Source organism: Aythya ferina (assembly GCF_964211825.1).
Source record: "Aythya ferina genome assembly, contig: HAP1_SCAFFOLD_1320, whole genome shotgun sequence".
NCBI classification, from domain to species: Eukaryota; Metazoa; Chordata; class Aves; order Anseriformes; family Anatidae; genus Aythya; species Aythya ferina.
In genome coordinates, this window is record NW_028180759.1 from 1 (window position 1) to 18,520 (window position 18,520).

Below are 18,520 nucleotides of genomic sequence, written 5' to 3' on the forward strand. Positions count from 1 at the left end.
CATTGGGGTCAATGGGGTCAATGGGGGCAATGGGGTCATTGGGGTCAATGGGGGTAATGGGGTCATTGGGGTCAATGGGGCCACTTGGGGTCAATTGGGGCCATTGGGATCAATGGGTCATCGGGGCCAATGGGGCCATTTGGGGTCATTTGGGGCCTTTTGGGGCCTTTTGGGGCCGCCCCCACCTCGGCCACGTTCTTGCTGACGCGCGTCCCCATGTCGTAGCGCTCCTCGTCCACCCGCGCCACGCGGGCGTGCAGCTCGCGGCACAGCTCCTGGGGGGGGGGGGGCACGGGGGGGGTCCCCAGGTCCCCCCCCCCCATCACCTACACCCCCCCGTGGACCCCCCTCTGACCCCCCCCGTGTACACCCCCTTCCTGTGACCCCCCCCAGTACCCCTCACACCCCCCCAATTCCCCCCTTACCCCCCCAAGACCCCCCAATTCCCCCTTACCCCCCCAGTACCCCTCTAACACCCCCATACCCCCCCCATCACCCCCCCAATTCCCCCCAATTCCCCCATTACCCCCCCAAGACCCCCCCAATTCCCCCAGTACCCCCCCAATTCCCCCCTTACCCCCCCAAGACCCCCCCAATTCCCCCCAGTACCCCCCCAATTCCCCCTTTACCCCCCCATCACCCCCCCATTACCCCCTTACCCCCCAAGACCCCCCCAATTCCCCCCAGTACCCCCCAATTCCCCTCTTACCCCCCCAAGACCCCCCCAATCTCCCCCATCACCCCCCCAATCTCCCCCAGTACCCCCCCAATTGCCCCCTTACCCCCCCAATTCCCCCCTTACCCCCCCCCAATTGCCCCCTTACCCCCCCAAGACCCCCCCAATTCCCCCCTTATTCCCCCTTTACCCCCCAAGACCCCCCAATTCCCCCATCACCCCCCCAATTCCCCCCTTTACCCCCCCCATCACCCCCCCCTCGCCCCCCCGTGCCCCCCCCACCTGCAGCTGGGCCGTGCTGAGCCCCTCGAGGTTGGGGGGGGGACAGAGCTCCCCCAGGTGCCGCTGCTTCTCCCCCGCCCTCTCCTGCTCCTCCCTCTCCAGCTCCTTCTTGGCTCGCTGCAGCAGCAGCGTCTGGGGGGGGGGGGCACGGGGGGGGGGTCACCGAGACCCCCCCCCAACACGGGGACCCCCCCCAAAAAAAAAAATCCACCCCCCCTCACCTTCAGCTGCAGCTTGCGGGAGGCCGAGATCTTGGATTTTCTCTGGGGGGGGGGAAAAGGGAGGGGGGGGGTTCGCGTTAGGGTCAACCCCCGTGTCCCCCACCCCCCCCCATGTCCCCCCCTTGTGTCCCCAACCCCCCCATGTCCTCCCCATGCCCCCATGTCCCTCCCATCCCCATGTCCCCCCCCATCCCCATGTCCCCCCCCCATGTCCCCATGTCCCCCCCATGTCCCCAACCCCCCCCATGCCCCCCCCATGTCCCCCCCATGTCCCCAACCCCCCCCATGCCCCCCCCATGTCCCCCTGTTCCCCCCCATCCCCATGTCCCCTCCATGTCCCCCCCCATCCCCACGTCCCCCCCCATGTCCCCAACCCCCCCCATGTCCCCACATCCCCCCCCATGTCCCCAACCCCCCCATGCCCCCCCCTTGTCCCCCCCCATGTCCCCATGTCCCCCCCATATCTCCATGTCCCCCCCCATCCTCATGTCCCCCCCATGTCCCCATGTCCCCCCCATGTCCCCCCCATGTCCCCAAGCCCCCCCCATGTCCCCCCCCATCCCCATGTCCTCCCCCATGTCCCCATGTCCCCCCCCATATCCCCATGTCCCCCCCCATCCCCATGTCCCCCCCCTTGTGTCCCCAACCCCTCCCATGTCCCCCCATCCCCATGTCCCCCCCTTGTGTCCCCATGTCCCCCCCATGTCCCCAACCCCCCCATGTCCCCACATCCCCCCCCATGTCCCCATGTCCCCCCCCACGTCCCCAACCCCCCCCATGTCCCCAACCCCCCCCCATGTCCCCCTGTCCCCCCCCATGTCCCCGTGTCCCCCCCCCGTGCCCCCACCTTGGCGTGGGGCTCCACGGCGTATGCCCGGTAGTTGGCGGAGGATTTTCGCCGCAGGGGGGCGGCTGCGGGGGGGGGGGCGCGGGGTTTGTCCCCCCCCCTTCCTCCTCCTCTTCCTCAGGGCGCTGGGGGGGGGGGGGTCAGCGAGGTGGTTGTTTTTTTTTTTTTTTTGGGGGGGGGGCACGGGGACGGGACCTACCGCCAGCTCCCTGCGGGGACAGAGGGTCAGAGCCATGGGACCCCCCCTCAACATTGTCCCCCCCCCCCAAAAAAAAAGCTCCCCCCACATTGTGTCCTCCCCCCAAAGACCCCCCCATATTGTGCCCCCCCAAAGACCCCCCCACATTGTGCCCCCCCCCAAAGCCGCCCCCAAAGCCCCCCCATATTGTGTCCCCCAAAAAAAGCCCCCCCATATTGTGTGCCCCCCCAAAGCCCCCCCACATCGTGCCCCCCCCCAGAAAGCCCCCCCCACATTGTGCCCCCCCCCAAAAGCCCCCCCACCTTGTGTCCCCCCCCAGGGCCCCCCCAAAAGGCCCCCCACATCGTGCCCCCCCAAGGCCCCCCCATATTGTGCCCCCCCAAAGGCCCCCCCCATTTTGTGCCCCCCAAAAGGCCCCCCCACATCGTGCCCCCCCAAAGCCCCCCCCTCATTGTGCCCCCCCCAAAAGCCCCCCCACATTGTGCCCCCCAAAAAGCCCCCCACCTCGTGTCTCCCCCCCAAGGCCCCCCCCAAAAGCCCCCCCATATTGTGCCCCCCCAAAAGCCCCCCCACATTGTGTCCCCCCCAAAGTCCCCCCCCACATTGTGACCCCCCAAAAAGCCCCCCACCTCGTATCCCCCCCCAAGGCCCCCCCACATTGTGCCCCCCCACATCGTGCCCCCCCAAAAGACCCCCCCACATTGTGCCCCCCCCAGGGCCCCCCCCATTGTGTGTCCCCCCCAAAGGCCCCCCCGCATTGTGCCCCCCCCAAAGACCCCCCCACATTTTGTGTCCCCCCAAAGCCCCCCCCCACATCATGCCCCCCCCCAAGGCCCCCCCACATCGTGCCCCCCCCAAGGCCCCCCATATTGTGCCCCCCCCAAGGCCCCCCCCATTGTGCCCCCCCCCACTCACTCCTCGGCCATCCTGCCTGGGCGATGTGGGAAGGACGAAGCGGTGCCTAAAAGGGGGGGGGGGGCAACAGCTTGGGGGGGGGGGCCAGCATCCCGGGGGGGGCCAGGAGCCAAGGGGGGGGGCCAGGAGCCGGGGGGGGGCCCTTATCTCCAGCCCCGGCTCTGCCCCTATATGGGGCCAGCGGCTGCGGGGCTGATAAGGGGCTAAATTTAGCCCCCCCCCCCCAGCCCCCCCCCCACCTCAAGGGCACTCGGATCACCCCCCCCACAGCCCCCCCCCAATCTGAACAGGGCCCCCCCATCTCACAGGACCCCCCCCCTAACCCAGAGACCCCCCCTCAGGATCTCAGGGACCCCCTCCACTCGCCCGAGGTGTTTGGGACCCCCCCCCAAGCGCCCCCCCCCATCCCAGAGACCCCCCCCATGGAGAACCAGACATCAAGGACCCCCCCCCAGCTCTGAGGACCCCCCCCAGGTTTTAAGGACCTCCCCCATCTCTGAGGAGCCCCCCCCAGCCCTGGGACCCTCCCCCAACCCTGGGTCCTCCCCCCCCAGCTCTGTGACCCCCCCCCCATCTCTGAGGAACCCCCCGGGTTTTAAGGACCCCCCCCCAACTCTGAGGACCCCCCCCAGCCCTGAAGAACCCCCCAGCCCTGGGACCCCCCCCCCGGTTTTAAGGACCCCTCCCCCAGCTCTGAGGACCCCCCCCAGCCCTGAGGACCCCCCCCGGGTTTTAAGGACCCCCCCCCAGCCCTGAAGACCCCCCCCAACTCTGAGGACCCCCCCCCCAGCCCTGGGACCCACCCCCAGGGACGAACGCCCCCCCCCCCCCCCCGGTCCCCGTTACCTCGGCAGAGCCCAGAGCAGCGCCGGGGGGGGCGGCTTTATGAATGGGGAGGGGGCGTGGCCAGGACGGAGGGGGCGTGTCCATGGCGTGGGGCGTGGTCATGGCGTGGGGGCGTGGCCCGGTGATGGGGGCGTGGCCGAGATGGGTTTGGAGCAGGGGTGCAGGATGGTTTGGGGGCGTGGCTTGGAGAGAAAGGGGGCGGGGACATGAGATGTTTGGGGGCGGGGCCTGGGTGGTTTAGGGGGCAGGGCCCGGTTACTTAGGGGGCGTGGCCAGAACAGTTTGGGGGCGGGGCCAAGCTGTTTTTGGTGCACATGGCCATGAGAGATTGGGGGTGTGTCCATTAGTATTTAGGGGCGTGGCCAACAGACTTTGGGGGCGTGGCCTGAGTGGTTGGTGGGCGGAATCTGCGACTTAGGGGGCGTGGCCAGGACAGTTTGGGGGCGGGGCCAACCTTGGTTTGGTGCACATGGCCATGAGAAATGGGGGCGTGGCCATCAGTATTTGGGGGCGTGTCCATTAGACTTTGTGGGCGTGGCCATTAGTGTTTGGGGGCGTGGCCAGGATGGTTCAGGGGCGTGTTCAGAACATTTGGGGGGTGTGGCAATGACACTTGGGGGGCGTGGCCTGAATGCCTTGTGGGCGTGGCCGTGAGGGCTTGTGGGCGTGGCCACGAGAGGTTGTGGGCGTGGCCAAGAGCTTGGGGGCGTGTCCACAATCTTGTGGGCGTGGCCTGGGTGGCAGCACATGGACAGGACAACATGGGGGCGACACGATGGGGGCGGGTCCAAGGCGAAAGGGGCAGGGCTAGGAAGGAGGGGGGCGGGGCCAGGAGGGAGGGGGCGTGGTCAGGCAGTGTGGGGGAGGGGGAGGCGGAAGCGGGCGCAGGCGGGGGCTCCCCGGGCCCCCCCCAGGGCTCGAAGCCCCCGGCTTGGGCCAGGGCCTGGGCGCGGGCACGGAAAGCCTGGAGCTGGGGGGGGCGCAGGGTGGGCACGAACCTGGGGGGGGGGGTAAAATAAAAATGGGGAGGGGTCGTGGGGGGGGGGGCAGGGGTGTCTGTGACCCCCCCACCCCCAATGTGTCCCCCCCCCCCACCTACGTGGGCAGCTCCACCAGCAGCGTGGCCCCCGGGGCCGCCAGCGCCAGCAGCTCGGGGCTCAGCTCCTCCAGGGACCTTGGGGGGGGGGGGGGGGGGCACGGGGGGGTGACCCCCCCCTCAAAAAAAAATCACGGCCCCCCCCCAAGCCCCCCCACAGCGCCCCCAAGCCCTCCCAGCCCCCCCTTTCCCCTCCTGATCTACCCCAGACCCCCCCAGACCCCTCCAGGACCCCCCGGACCCCCCCATAACCTCATCTAGGACCCCCCCGACCCCCCCAGAACCCCCCTTTCCCCTCCATGACCCCCCCAGACCCCTCCAGGACCCCCCCCCAGACCCCCCCCTTCTCCTCAATGACCCCCCCAGACCCCTCCAGGACCCCCCCAGAACCCCTCCTTTCCCACCCAGCCCCCCCAAACCCCCCCAAAAGCTCACCTAGGACCCCCCCGGACACCCCCAGACCCCCCCAAATTCCCCCTAAACCTCACCTAGGACCCCCCCCCAACACCCCCACACCCCCCTTTTCCCCTCCATGACCCCCCCTTTCCCCCCCAGAGCCCCCAAGACCCCTCAGACCCCTCCAGGACCCCCCCAGACCCCTCCTTGACCCCCCCAGACCCCCCTTTTCCTTCCATGACCCCCCCCAGACCCCCCCCTTTCCTTCCATGACCCCCCCAGACCCTCTCTTCCCCTCCATGACCCCCCCAGACCCCCTCCTTTCCCACCCAGCCCCCCCAAGCCCCCCCAAAACCTCACCTAGGACCCTCCCGGACCCCCCCAGACCCCCCCTTTTGCCCTCCATGACCTCCCCAGAGCCCCCAGGACCCCCCCAGACCCCCTCCAGGACCCCCCCAGACCCCCCATTCCCCTCCAGGACCCCCCCCAGACTCCCCCTTGTCCCCTCCATCACCCCCCCCAGACCCCCTCTTCCCCTCCATGACCCCCCCAGCCCCCCTCCTTTCCCACCCAGCCCCCCCAAACCCCCCCAAAACCTCACCTAGGACCCCCCCCGACCCCCCCAGCCCCCCCCCAATTCCCCCCCCCCACCTCCAGCCCAGCACCAGCAGGTCGCAGCGTCCCTCCAACCCGGCCCTCCGGGGGGGGCACCGGGCGCTCCCGAGGGGCAGGAACCGGACCCTCACCGGCGAAGGCACCACCGGGCCTGGGGGGGGGCATTTGGGGTGTGGGGGGGTCACCTTGTGCCTGGGGGGGGGCATTTAGGGGGGGGGGAAAGGGGATTTGGGCTCACCCAGGGGGGCTCCGGAGCTGTCGGTGTCGCCGGGGGGGGCACAATCATCACCTTCCTGGCGGGGGGGGGGCTCGCCCTCATCGCCGGGGGGGGCCCCACCTTCATCTTCATCCCCGGGGGGGGCCCCATCCTCATCCTCCCCCCGGGGGGGGCCCCCAGGGCGCAGCTCCCGCAGCAGCGCCGCGACGTTGGCCACCGAGATCTCCGTCGCCGTCTGTTTGAGGGGGGGGGTGACAACAAATCCTTAAACCCCAAATTATTTGGACCCCCCCACATAAAAATAGACCCCCCCACCTGCTCGGGGACCCCGTTGCGGGTCCGTAGCAGCCGGGGGTCGTCGCTGGTGAGGCCGAAGATGAGGAAGGGGCCGGCCACGACGTCCCCCCAGTAGCCCAATTCGGCTCCTGGTTGCCCATCCTGGATTATTTTTTTTGGGGGGGGGGGGGGTCATGAGGACCCCCCCCCCACCTCAGGACCCCCCCCCCCCAGGTTATAAACTCACGGCTCGGGCCAAGCGGGCGCTCAGCAGGGTGGGGTTGGGGACGTCCCCCCCCCCGGCCCGGGGGATGAAGGGACGCCGCTCTCGCGCCAGAGCCCGAATTCGGCCGGGGACACGGTGGTGGCCTGGGGGGGGGGGGTGGGGGGGGGGGGCAGTGTGACCCCCCCCCCATCGAGAGACCCCCCCCTCATCGAGTCACACCCCCCCCGTGCCCCCTCCTTCATGGTGATCCCCCCCTTTTTTCCCCTAGGACCTCCCGGTGCCCCCCCCTCGGTCCTCCCCCGTGACCCCCCCCCCCCCCGGTGACCCCCCTCCGGTGACCCCCCATGACCCCCCCCTCCCGGTAACCCTCCCGTGACCCCCCCCTCCGTGACCTCCCCCCCTCCGTGACCCCCCCCCTCCTGGTACCCCTCCCATTGACCCCCCTCCCGTGATCCCCCCCTCCCAGTGCCCCCCCCCGGTGCCCCCCCCATTCCCGGTAGCCCCCCCCCCCGGTGCCCCCCCCGTTCCCGGTACCCCCCTCCCGGTGCCCCCCCCATTCCCGGTACCCCCCCCGGTGCCCCCCCCGTTCCCGGTACCCCCCCCCGGTGTCCCCCCCCCGGAACCCCCCCTCCATTCCCGGTGCCCCCCTGGTTACCCCCCCGCTCCCAGTTCCCCCCCCTGTGCCCCCCCCGTTCCCGATACCCCCCCCCATTCCCGGTACCCCCCCCCGGTGCCCCCCCGTTCCCAGTGCCCCCCCCCCGTTCCCTCCCGTTCCCGGTACCCCCTTCCCGGTATCTCCCCCCCGATGCCCCCCCCATTCCCGATACCCCCTCCCGGTGCCCCCCCCATCCCCGATACCCCCCCCCCCGTTCCCGGTTTTCCCCCCCGGTGCCCCCCCCGTTCCCGGTACCCCTTTCCCGTTATCTCCCCCCCGATGCCCCCCCCATTCCCGACACCCCCTCCCGGTGCCCCCCCATTCCCGGTGCCCCCCCCCGGTGCCCCCCCCCGTTACCCCCCGCTGGTGCAGCCCCATCCGCAGGTCCCAATCGGCCACCGCCTCCCGGGCATCGTAACGAGCCCCGTGCAGCCGCCGCAGCCGCCGATCCCAATCCCGGGGGGGGTCCTCCCGGTGGTCCCGGTACCGGGGGGGGTCCCGGGGGGGGTCCCGGAGGCCCCCCCGCTGCTCCCAGCCCCTCAGCACCGCCTCCACCGCATCCCTCTCCCGGCTCTGAAATTACCGGGAGGGGTGTCCGGTTACCGGTAACCCCCCCCCATCCCGGTAAGCCCCCCCCCAATCCCGGTAACCCCCCCCTCTGACACCCCCCCACGTCCCGGTAACCCCCCCCCGACCCCCCCTTCACCCCGGTAACCCCCCCCAAATCCCGGTAACCCCCCCCCAATCCCTGTAACCCCCTCCTCTGACCCCCCCCTCACCCCGGTAACCCCCCCCCAATCCCGGTAACCCCCCCCGACCCCCCCTCACCCCGGTAACCCCTCCTTACATCCCGGTAACCCCCCCCAATCCCGGTAACACCCCCCGTGACCCCCCCTACATCCCGGTAACCCCCCCCCCCAGTCCCGGTAACCCCCCCCTCTGACCCCCCCTCACCCCGGTAACCCCCCCTCCCATCCCGTTACCCCCCCCTCATCCCGGTAACTCCCCCCTCACCCCGGTAACCCCCCCCCGTGACCCCCCCCATCCCGGTAACCCCCCCCGTGACCCCCCCACATCCCAGTAACCCCTCCCCAATCCCGGTAACCCCCCCGTACATCCCGGTAACCCCCCCCCCGACCCCCCCTCACCCCGGTAACCCCCCCCCGTGCCCCCCCCCGACCTTCATCAGCTCCAACTCCCCCGGGACCGGCCCGGGACCGGCCGTGAGCCACCGGCGGAGCCTCCCGGTGGCTCCCGTTAAAAGCTCGGCGGTGCTGGACCGGAGGCGGCTGGAGCCCAGCAGCTCCAGCAAGGCGACGGCACGGGCTGCGGGGGGGGTACGGGGGGGTCCCCGGTTTACCGGGAGGGTCGTTAAAACGAGTGGGGGGGGATCCCCGGTCCCGGTCCCGGTGTTACCTCGGTAGCCGGTGCAGCTTTCGGTGGCCAGGAGGAGGAAGAGGAGCTGCCGGGCGACGGTTTCGGGGCGCTGCTCGGCGATGAAGAGCTGGGGGGGGGGGTGGTATAAGGACCGGGAGCCCCCCTCCGGTAACCGGGAACCCCCTCCGGTAACAGGAAACCCCCCTCCGGTATCCGGGAACCCGCTCCGGTAACCGGGAACCCCCCTCCGGTAACCCCTACAGTAACCGGGACTCCCCCCCGGAAACGGGGAACCCCCTCCGGTAACCGTGACCCCCTCCCGGTAAACCCTACGGTAACCAGGATCCCCCCGCCCGGAAACGGGGAACCCCCTCCGGTAACCCCTACGGTAACCGGGACCCCCCCCCCCGGTATCCACCCGGTAACCGGGACCCCCCTCCGGTAACCGGGAACCCCTCTCCGGTAATGGGGACCCCCCCCCTCCGGTAACTGGGAGCCCCCTCCGGTAACCCCTACGGTAACCGGGACCCCCCCCCGGTAACCGGGAACCCCACTCCGGTAACCCCTACGGTAACCGGAACCCCCCCCCCCCCCGGTAGCCTGGACCCCCCCCCCGGTAACCGGGACCCCCCCCCCGGTAGCCTGGACCCCCCCCCCCGGTAACCGGGACCCCCTCCCTCCGGGTACCGGGACCCCCCCCCCGGTAACCGGGACCCCCCCCCGGTAACCGGGACCCCCCCCCAACCCCCGGTATATTACGGTGAGGGTACGGGGGGGGGCCCCGTCGGGCCCCGAGCTGCCGTGCGGAGGAGGTGCCGCCCGTCCGCCGTGCCCACGAGCAGCGCCACGGCCTCGCCGTCCGGTATCCGGGACTGGAAATTTGGGAGGGGGGGGGGGAAACGGGAGTCACCGGGGGGGGCTCCGGTAAAACCGGGAGCGGGGACCGGGAGCGGCGCTCACGGTGCTGGCGGAGGTCCAGGGCCGGGGACAGCCCCCACCAGCTCGCCGTGCCCAGCCCCCTCCGCCAAGGCGGCCGCCATAGCGGGAGCGCCCGGTACCGGGCAGGCCCGGATCCGGTTCCGGTTCCGGTTTGGGCCCCCGCGGGGCCAATGGGAGAGCGAGAAAAGCGCCGTAGGCCCCGCCCCCGAGCGTTGCTAGGGACGCGGTCACCTTGGCAACGGGGAACGGTGAGTGAGGCCACGCCCCCTAGCAACGGTAACGGCGCGAGGCCACGTCTCCTAGCAACCGACCACGCCCCCTAGCAACGAGCTGCAGGTGGGGCCACGCCCCCTTAGCAACGGCCGGCGTATTGGACTATGCACCCTAGCAACGGACACCATGAGGCCACGCCCCCCTAGCAACGGGGCGGTGCATGGGGCCACGCCCCTTAGCAATGGGCAGAGTAAAGCCACGCCCCCTAGCAACGAGCAGCAAATGGGATTTCTCCTCGAGCCGGTGAGTCCCCGCCCCCTAGCAACTGAATGTGAGCCACGCCCCCTAGCAACCAACTACGCGTCGGCCACGCCCCCTAGCAACGGCGGAGGCCCCGCCCCCCTTGGCGCTGTCCAGCACAGTGGTGCTGATCCCTGTTCCCATTATGACGTCATCAATGACGTCATCACACCAAAAAAAAATTAAAAAACACCAAATCTGAGACACGCTGAGGCGCAGAATTTTATTATCCAGGGGGTGGGGGCACTTTGGGGGGGGAAAATGGGGGAAAAGGGGGAGGGAAAGGGGATTTGGGGGGGTCTGGGGGGTCCCAGGGGGGCTTTGGGGGTCCTGGGGGGAGTCCTGGGGGTCCCGGGGGGGTTCTGGGGGGGTCGTGGGGGGGGTCCCGGGGGGGGGTCACCGGTCCATGGTGGTCTCCTCCGGGGGGGTCTCGAAGCAGAGCTGCAGCAGCCGCTCGCAGAACTCCAGCTCCTCCTTAAGAGGGGGGGATTTTAGAAAGTGGGGGGGGGGGATTTTTTTTGGGGGGGGGGGGTCTCCGGGTGCCCCCCACCCCCCCAAAAAAAAAAATTTGGGGACCCCCCCCCCAGGTACCTGGAATTCCTCGCGGCCCTGCAGCAGGCGGCGGCGCTCCCCGCAGCAGCTCCTCCAGCCCCAGGGGGGGGGCTCGGCACTCGCGGACCCCCCCCCGGGAAATCGGTGGCCAAGCTTGGGGGGGGGGGGGGGGGGGAGGATGCTCAGGACCCCCCCCCAAAAAAAAATCCCAGGGACCCCACCCCAAAAAAAAAAACCCAAAGATCCCCTCCAGAAATTCCCTATGGCCCCCCCAGACCCCTATTGCCCCCCCAGCCCCCCCTAATTGCCCCCCCAACCCCCCCAATTGCCCCCCCCAGCCCCCCAATTGCCCCCCCCCGGTGCCCCCCCCAACCACGGGACCCCCCCAACCCCCCCCCAATCCCTCCCCAACCCCCCTTTACCACCCCCTTACTGCCCCCATACCCCCTTATTGCCCCCCCCCAATACTCCCCAATTGCCCCCCAGACCCCCCAATTGCCCCCAACCCCCATAATTGCCCCCCGCAACCCCAAATTACCCCCCCCTGGTGCCCCCCCCAACCATGGAACCCCCCCAACCCCCCCCCAATTCCCCTTTACCACCCCCTACTACCCCCCACACCCCCTTATCCCCCCCCAAACCCCCCCTTATTCCCCCCCAACCCCCCCAATCGCCCCCCAAGACCCCCAACTGCCCCCCCCCAATTGCCCCCCCCCCCAAATTTTGCCCCCCCCCCACCTGCAGAGGGCCCCCAGGACGTGCTCGTGGGCCCCGTCGTGCTCCTCGTGCGCAGCAGGGCCACCAACTGGGGCACCATCCCCAGGCGGCACAGGGGCTCTGGGGGGGGGGGGGACAGCATTTTTTTAGGGGGGGGGCACCGTTTTGGGGGGGCCACCAGTTTTACGGGGGGGCCACTGGGTTATTTTAAGGGTGGGGTGGTCCCAGGGGGGGTTTTGGGGGGCTTCAAGCAGGGGTTGGGGGGCTTAGGGTGGGATTTTGGGGTTGGGGGGGGGCATTTTTTTTGGGGGGGGGGGGCAATAAGGCTTTGTGGGTTCTTTTTGGGGGGGGCACAGCTTTATTTTAAGGGTGGGGGGCACCGTGGGTGTCCCAAGGGGGGGTTTTGAGGGGCTTCAAGCAGGGGTTGGGGGGCTTAAGGTGGGATTTGGGGTTTTGGGGGGGGCTTTTTTTTTGGGGGGGGGGCTCTTTTTTTTTTGGGGGGGGGTCTCGATGTGGCTTTGGGTATTTTTATTGGGGGGGGGCACCGTGGGGGTCCCAAGGGGGGGTTTTGGGGGGCTTCAAGCAGGGATTGGGGGGGCTTTAAGGTGGGATTTGGGGTTTTTTGGGGGGGCTCTTTTTTGGGGGGGGGGTTAATGAGGCTTTGGGGGGTGTTTTTTTTTTTTTGGGGGGGGCTCACCTTTGAGGTGGGGATGCTCTCGCAGCAGGCTGGTGCAGCAGGAAGGCGGCGCGGGCGCGCAGGGGGGGGCTGGGGGCTCTGCAGGGCCCCCCCCCAGCGCCTCCAGCCCCCCCAGGCTCTCGAACTGGGCCAAGCCCTCGGCTTGAGACCGCACCAGGCTGGGGGGGGGGGCAAAAATTAATTGGGGGGGGGGCTAAAAAGGGTTAATTGGGGGGTAATGGGGTAATTGGGGGGGGGTTAAGGACCCAATTTTTCCCCCAAATTCCCCCCTCCCTCCCCAATTTCCCCCCCCCACCCCCAAATTTCCCCCCCTTTTTGCTCCCTCCCTCCCCATTTACCCCCCCCAAACCCCCAAATCCCCCCCCCAAAACCCCCAAATTCCCCCCCAAACCCCCAAATCCCCCCCCAAACCCCCCAAATTTCCCCCAAATCCCCCCCAAACCCCCAAATTCCCCCCCCAGCCCCCAAATTTCCCCCCAAATCCCCCCCAAACCCCCAAATTCCCCCCCCAGCCCCCAAATTCCCCAAATTTCCCCCCCCAACCCCCAAATTCCCCCCCACACCCCCCAATTCCCCCCCCAAACCCCCAAATTCCCCCCCTTTTACCCCCTTCTCCCCCCTTTTTTGCCCCCTCCGTCCCCATTTCCCCCCCCCAAACCCCCAAATTCCCCCCCAAACCCCCAAATTTCCCCCCCAAACCCCCAAATTCCCCCAATTTCCCCCCCCCAAAACCCCCAAATTTCCCCCCCAAAACCCCCAAATTCCCCCCCCAACCCCCAAATTTCCCCCCCCCAACTCACAAGAGATGGCGAAGAGGGCCCGGGGGGGCACGCGGGGGTCGGGGTCCCCCCGCAGACACCCCAGGAGGGGGGGGAGGGCCCCCAGGGCCAGGGCCCTGCCCTGCGCCCCCGGCAGGTTTTGGGCGCACGCCCCCCACCCACGCGGGCGGCCCCCCCCCGAAGAGGGGCCCAAGGGTGCCCCAAAAGGCCCAGCACCACCTCCAGGCCCCCCAGGGGCGCAAAAATCTGCCGGGAGGGGGGGGTAAAAAAATGGGAAAGGGGGGGGGAGAAAAAGGGGAGGGGGAGACAAAAAATGGGAAGGGGGGGTTATGGGGGGCTCCTTTGTCTGTAGGAGTTTTGCTGCTGCCCCCCCGCATCCAAAAATCATCCCAGGGCCCCCTCCCAGCCCCCCCAAATCATCCCAGCCCCCCCCCCCATGACCAAATCTCCCCCCCAGCCCCCTCCCAGCCCCCCCAACGCCCCCAAACCCCCTCCCACTCCCCCAAACCCCCCCAATTCCCCCCTAAACCCCCTCCCTCCCCTTTTTACCCCCCCAAACCCCCTTCCACTCCCCCCAAACCCCCTCAATTCCCCCCCAAAGCCCCTCCCCCTCCCCTTTTACCCCCCCAAACCCCCTGAAACCCCCTCCCACTCCCCCCAAACCCCCCAAACCCCCTCCCCAACCCCTTTTACCTACCCCAAACCCCCTCCCACTCCCCCCAACCCCCCCAATCCCTCCCCAACCCCCCTCCCACCCCCCCAAACCTCTCTCCCAGCCCCCTCCTGACCCTCTTACCCCCCCAAATCCCCCCAAACCCCCCTCCCCACCCCCTTTTACCCCCCCAAACCTCCTAAAACCCCCTCCCACTCCCCCCAAACCCCTCCCCACCCCCCTTTTACCCCTCCCACCCCCCCAACCCCCCCAATTCCCCCCCAAGCCCCCCTCCCCACCCCCCTTTTACCCCCCCAAACCCCCTCCCACTCCCCCTAATCCCTCCAATTCCCCCCCAGACCCCCTCCCACTCCCCCCAAACCCCCCCAAATCCCCCCCAACCCCCCTCCCCACCCCTTTTACCCCCCCAATTCCCCCCCAACCCCCCCCAGCACCCACCCATGGCGTTATCCAGGCTCTCGCACAGCTCCGCCAGCACCTCCAGGGCCTGTTCGTGAGCCCCGGTGTCCCCGGGCCCCCTCTCGGCCGCCTCCTCCCCGGGGCAGGGGCGGCTCAGGACCCCCAGGCAGCGCCTCAGCTCCTCCACCTCCTGCCCCGTGCCCCCCAGCGCCTCAGCCACCGCCGCCCGCAGCCACCGCTGCCTCTGTGAGGGTTTTTTTTACACGGGGGGGTCCCCAAAATTTCCTTATGACCCCCCAAAAGCCTCCCGGACCCCCCCTGGTTCACGCTTACCTCCTCGCCCATCGGCTCCGGGGCCTCGGCTTGCGGCCCGCTGGCCGTCACCGCCATCTCCAGCAGCCCCTGAAGGTTCCGGGGGGGGCTCCCGGGGGCCCCCCCCGGCTCCGGTGTCCGCCATGGGCCTGATGGGGGGGGTTTAGGGCTGGAGACCCCCCCCCAAAGACCACCAAAACCACCCTAGGCCTCCCTGGGGACCCCCTAAAGGCCGCCCCAATCCCTCTCAGGACTCCCAAAGCCCCCCTAGACCCCCAAAGCCCCCCCAGGGATCCCCCAAAGCCCCCCCAAAGTCCCCCAAAACCCCTCAAGAGTCCCCCAACCCCTCCCAGGGTATCCTGGGGACCCCCTAAAAGCCCCCCCGGGGCTCCCCAATCCCCCACAGGACCCCCAAAGCCCCCAAGGACCCCCCAAGGATCCTCCAACCACCCCCCCCCGGGATCCCCCAAAGGCCCCCCAGGGCCCCCAGAGTCCCTCCAAACCCCCCGGGGTCCCCCCAACCCCTCCCAGGGTACCCCAAAGCCCCCCCCACGGTACCCCAGGGACCCCCTAAAATCCCCCCAAAACCCCCCAGGGTCTCACAACCCCCCCTCAAAGCCCCCCAAGGCCCCCCCCCACCCCCAGCGACCCCCCCCCAGGTCCCCGTTCAAGCCTCCGGCCTCCCCCATGACCCTGATGGGGTGGGATTAGGCCCCAGAGACCCCCGAGGGCCCCCCAAATCCCCCCCAGGGCCCCCCAAATCCCCCAGGGCCCCCCCAAAGCCCCCCTAGGGCCCCCAACCCCCCCCCCGGACCCCTCAGAATCCCCCCCGAGGCCCCCCCAAACCCCCCTGAGGACCCCCAAAACCCCCCCAAATCCACCCCCAAGGGTCCCCCAAACCCCCCAAGGGGTCCCCAAATCCCCCCAGGCCTCCCCCGCCCCCCGGTGGCCCCCCCCCGGGCCTCCCCTCCCCACCTCAGCGGCGCGCACACGCCCTGGGCGCCGCCATCTTGGCTGGGGGCGTGGGCCTCTTTGAGGCGGGGGCGTGGCTAGCGGGGCTGGGGGCGTGGTCAGATGGGGGCGGAGCCTGCGCTAGAAGACGGGGTGGGGTCAGCTGGTGGGGGCGGAGCCAGCGCTGGGGGTGTGACCAGCGGGTAATGGGCGTGGTCAGACGGTGAGGGGGCGTGGCCAGCTGGTACTGGCAGGGGGCGGGGCCAGCGCTGAGGGAGGGGGCGTGGCCGGAGCGGCGGAGGGGCGTGGCTTTCCCCCGGTCATTGTTTATTGTAGGCCCTACCGGAAAGGGCCCAGCGCCGAGCCCGCTGCCCGCGAGGCCCGGTTGTTGCGAGCCCCATTGTGCTCCGGCGCTGCCGAGCGACAGCCAATAGGAGCGAGGGGGCGGGCGCTCGACAAGCCGAAGGAGCCAATAGAAGGGCTCGGTGGTTGGGGAGCTGTGAGTGGCAGCGCAGCCAGCCAATAGGAAGCGAGGAGGCGGGGCGCGTGCCCGAGGGCGAGCGCCGCACGAGGAAGGCGGGAAAGGAGTGAGTGGCGTAGCTCTGGACCAATGGCGAGCGTCGGGGCTTGACAGACAGCACCACCACCCAATGGGCGCAGCGGGAGGCGGGCCGGGCGGCCAATCAGGAGCTAGGGCGGGCGGGCGAGCGCGGCGGGAGCAGCCGAGGAGCGGCGGCGGCAGCAGGTGAGGCCCCGGCGGGCTCCGGGGGTCCCTCACGATCGCGTTGCGGGGCTGGGGGTACCGGGAGGGGGTCGGAGCCCTACGGGGCCGCTGTCGGGACCCCCACGAGGGTTTGGGTACCGGGTGAGGGGGTTTGAGGGGGGTTTGAGGCCCCCCCCCGTTAATTAGCGGAGTTTTCAGGATGCCCCGTGGGGGACGATGAGGTCCCGGCGGGTGACGGCGCGGGAGCTGTGCGAGAACGACGACCTGGCCACCAGCCTGGTGCTCGACTCGGTGCTGGGCTTCCGCACGCACAAGATGGGCGTCAGGTGGGGAAGGGGAGGGGTCCCGGGGGGGGGAGGGGTCCCAGGAGGAGGGGAAGGGGCTCAGGTGGGGGGGGAGGGGACCCAGGAGGAGGGGAAGGGGCTCAGGTGGGGGGGGAGGGGACCCAGGAGGAGGGGGAGGGGGCTCGGGTGGGGGGGAGGGTCTCAGGTAGGGGGGCAGGGCCGTTTTATCCCTGATAGGGGGCAGAATTTGGGGGGCACAGAATTTGGGGGGGGGGAAATCCCTCATTGATGCCCCCTGCCTCGTGGTCCTGGTCCCATCTTATGGGGGAGGGCGGTTCTGGGGGACCCCAGCCCCGAGGGGGGATTCCAGGGGACCTCTAAGGCCCGGGGGGGGGATCCCGGAGGTCCCCAGCCCTGCAAGGGGGGGTCACAGTGGGGTTTCGGGGTTCTCAGCCCTGCGGGGGGTCCCCAGGAGGAGAAAGGTCCCGGGGGGGGGTCCCGGGGTGCACCCAGCCCCGTAGGGGGGGTCCCGGGGTGCTCCAAGCCCCAGGGGTGAATCCCGGAGGTCCCCAGCCCTGCAAGGGGGGGGTCACAGGGGGGGTTCCAGGGGTTCTCAGCCCTGGGGGGGTTCCCGGGGTGCCCCCAGCTCCGGAGAGGGGACTCCCAGGGGACCCCAGCCCTGTAGGGGGGATCCTGGGGGGGGTCCCCAGCCCCTAGGAGGGATCCCGGGGGGGCGTCCCGGTTCCCTACGGGTGCCTGAAGGCCTCTCCCGGTGCCCGCAGCCCCCTGCCGGCCCTGCGGCGGCAGCACCTCCTACGGGCGGCCGTGGAGGGCTTCCGGCGGCGCCGGGACCTGGAGGCGGCCTGGAGGGCGCTCAGCGGGGCCTGGGCCGCGGCCTTCTTCCAGCGCCGCCGCCCCCTGCAGCGCGCCGCGCTCAAGAGTCACGTGAGAGGGGCGGGGCTTGGGGCGGGCTTGGGGGCAGGGGCGGGGCTTGGGGGTCTGGGATTGGGAATGGGGCTTTGGGACTGGGAGTGGGGTAGGGGGCGGGGTGAGGGGACAGGGGCGGGGCTTGGGTATGGACTGGGGGTGGGGCTTGGGGTAGGGGCGGGGCTTGTGGGCTGGGACTGGGAGCAGGGCTAGGGGTAGTAGGGGCGGGGCTAGAGGTGGGAGGCGGGGCTTTGGGACTGGGGGTGGGGCTTGGGGTAGGGGCGGGGCTTGGGGTCTGGGACTGGGAATGGGGCTAAGGGAAGGGGGCGGGGCTAGAGGTGGGGGTAGGGCTTGGGGACAGGGGCGGGGCTTGGGGTTTGGGAGTGGGGCTAGGGGGCGAGGCCTGGGACTGAGAGGGGGCTTGGAGAAGGGGGCGGGGCTTGGGGTCTGGGACTGGGGTAGGGGGTGGGGCTAAGGGTTGGGGGCGGGGCTTGGGGTCTGGGACTTGGAGCAGGGCTAGAGGTGGAGGGCGGGGCTTGGGAACTGGGGGCGGGGCTTGGGAACTGGGGGCGGGGCTTGGGGGTTGGGGTCTGATGGAGCAGGTCGGGGGCGGGGCTTGGGGGCAGGGGGCGTGGTCTGGGGTGGGGCTTGAGGTCTGGGACCAGGGGGGCAGGGGGTCTTTATGGGGGGGCTTGAGGGGGGAAGGGGCTTTATAGGGGGGCACCGGGGTCTTATGGGGGGTAAACCAGGGGCCTTATCAGGGTCATGGGGTCATTTTGGGGGTGCTTTGGGGGAAGGAGTCTTTATGGGGGGGCACCAGAGTCCTTATTAGGGCCATGGGGGAGTCTTCTGGGGGGGGGGTATGGGATTCTTCTGGGGGGGGTCTATAGGGGGGCAATGGGGTCGTTAGCAGGGCTATGGAGTCATAATAGGGTTGGGGTTATCTATGGGGGGGGGGCACCAGGGTACTTTTGGGGGTTTGGGGGGGGCGATGGGGATCCTTATAGGGGATTTTTGGCAGGGGGGGGCACATAGGGGTTGCACGGGGGGCACTGAATCTTGGGAGGGGGGAGGCAGCACCCCAGGATTACATGCCATGATCCTATTGAGTGGCTCAGGGGGCACCTCAGGGGTCTCCCCCTTAATGCGTGCCCCCCCCAAAAAAAAAAAACCTGTGCCCCCCCCCAGGTTTTCCGCTACCTGCGCATC

The 18,520-nt window shown here is 69.8% G+C and overlaps 3 protein-coding genes across 3 annotated transcripts; all 3 read right to left on the reverse strand.

Moving 5' to 3' along the window:
- Window positions 1-71: 71 nt before the first annotated feature.
- LOC311429528 (troponin I, cardiac muscle-like) lies at window positions 72-4,088 on the reverse strand (the record flags this gene model as incomplete). Its single annotated transcript, XM_084540614.1, has 6 exons — window positions 72-275; window positions 959-1,090; window positions 1,180-1,221; window positions 2,027-2,142; window positions 2,226-2,235; window positions 3,987-4,088. 6 exons carry the CDS (start codon window positions 4,086-4,088, stop codon window positions 72-74), a joined length of 606 nt encoding a protein of 201 aa, XP_084396740.1.
- An 8-nt stretch (window positions 4,089-4,096) lies between these two features.
- On the reverse strand, window positions 4,097-10,440 carry DNAAF3 (dynein axonemal assembly factor 3; the record flags this gene model as incomplete). Its single annotated transcript, XM_084540615.1, has 11 exons — window positions 4,097-4,984; window positions 5,086-5,160; window positions 6,130-6,244; window positions 6,332-6,545; window positions 6,626-6,748; window positions 6,834-6,955; window positions 7,825-8,040; window positions 8,648-8,793; window positions 8,884-8,971; window positions 9,604-10,014; window positions 10,368-10,440. The coding sequence occupies 11 exons, from the start codon at window positions 10,438-10,440 to the stop codon at window positions 4,528-4,530; spliced, it is 2,040 nt and encodes a 679-aa protein (XP_084396741.1). The 3' UTR covers window positions 4,097-4,527.
- Window positions 10,441-10,493: 53 nt separating this feature from the next.
- Window positions 10,494-15,451, reverse strand: HSPBP1 (HSPA (Hsp70) binding protein 1). Its single transcript, XM_084540616.1, has 7 exons — window positions 15,401-15,451; window positions 14,447-14,574; window positions 14,152-14,357; window positions 12,263-12,420; window positions 11,587-11,685; window positions 10,888-11,001; window positions 10,494-10,770 (listed from the first exon to the last, which is right to left on the reverse strand). Exons 2-7 carry the CDS (start codon window positions 14,501-14,503, stop codon window positions 10,523-10,525), a joined length of 882 nt encoding a protein of 293 aa, XP_084396742.1. The 5' UTR covers window positions 14,504-14,574; window positions 15,401-15,451; the 3' UTR covers window positions 10,494-10,522.
- Between the last annotated feature and the right edge of the window lie 3,069 nt (window positions 15,452-18,520).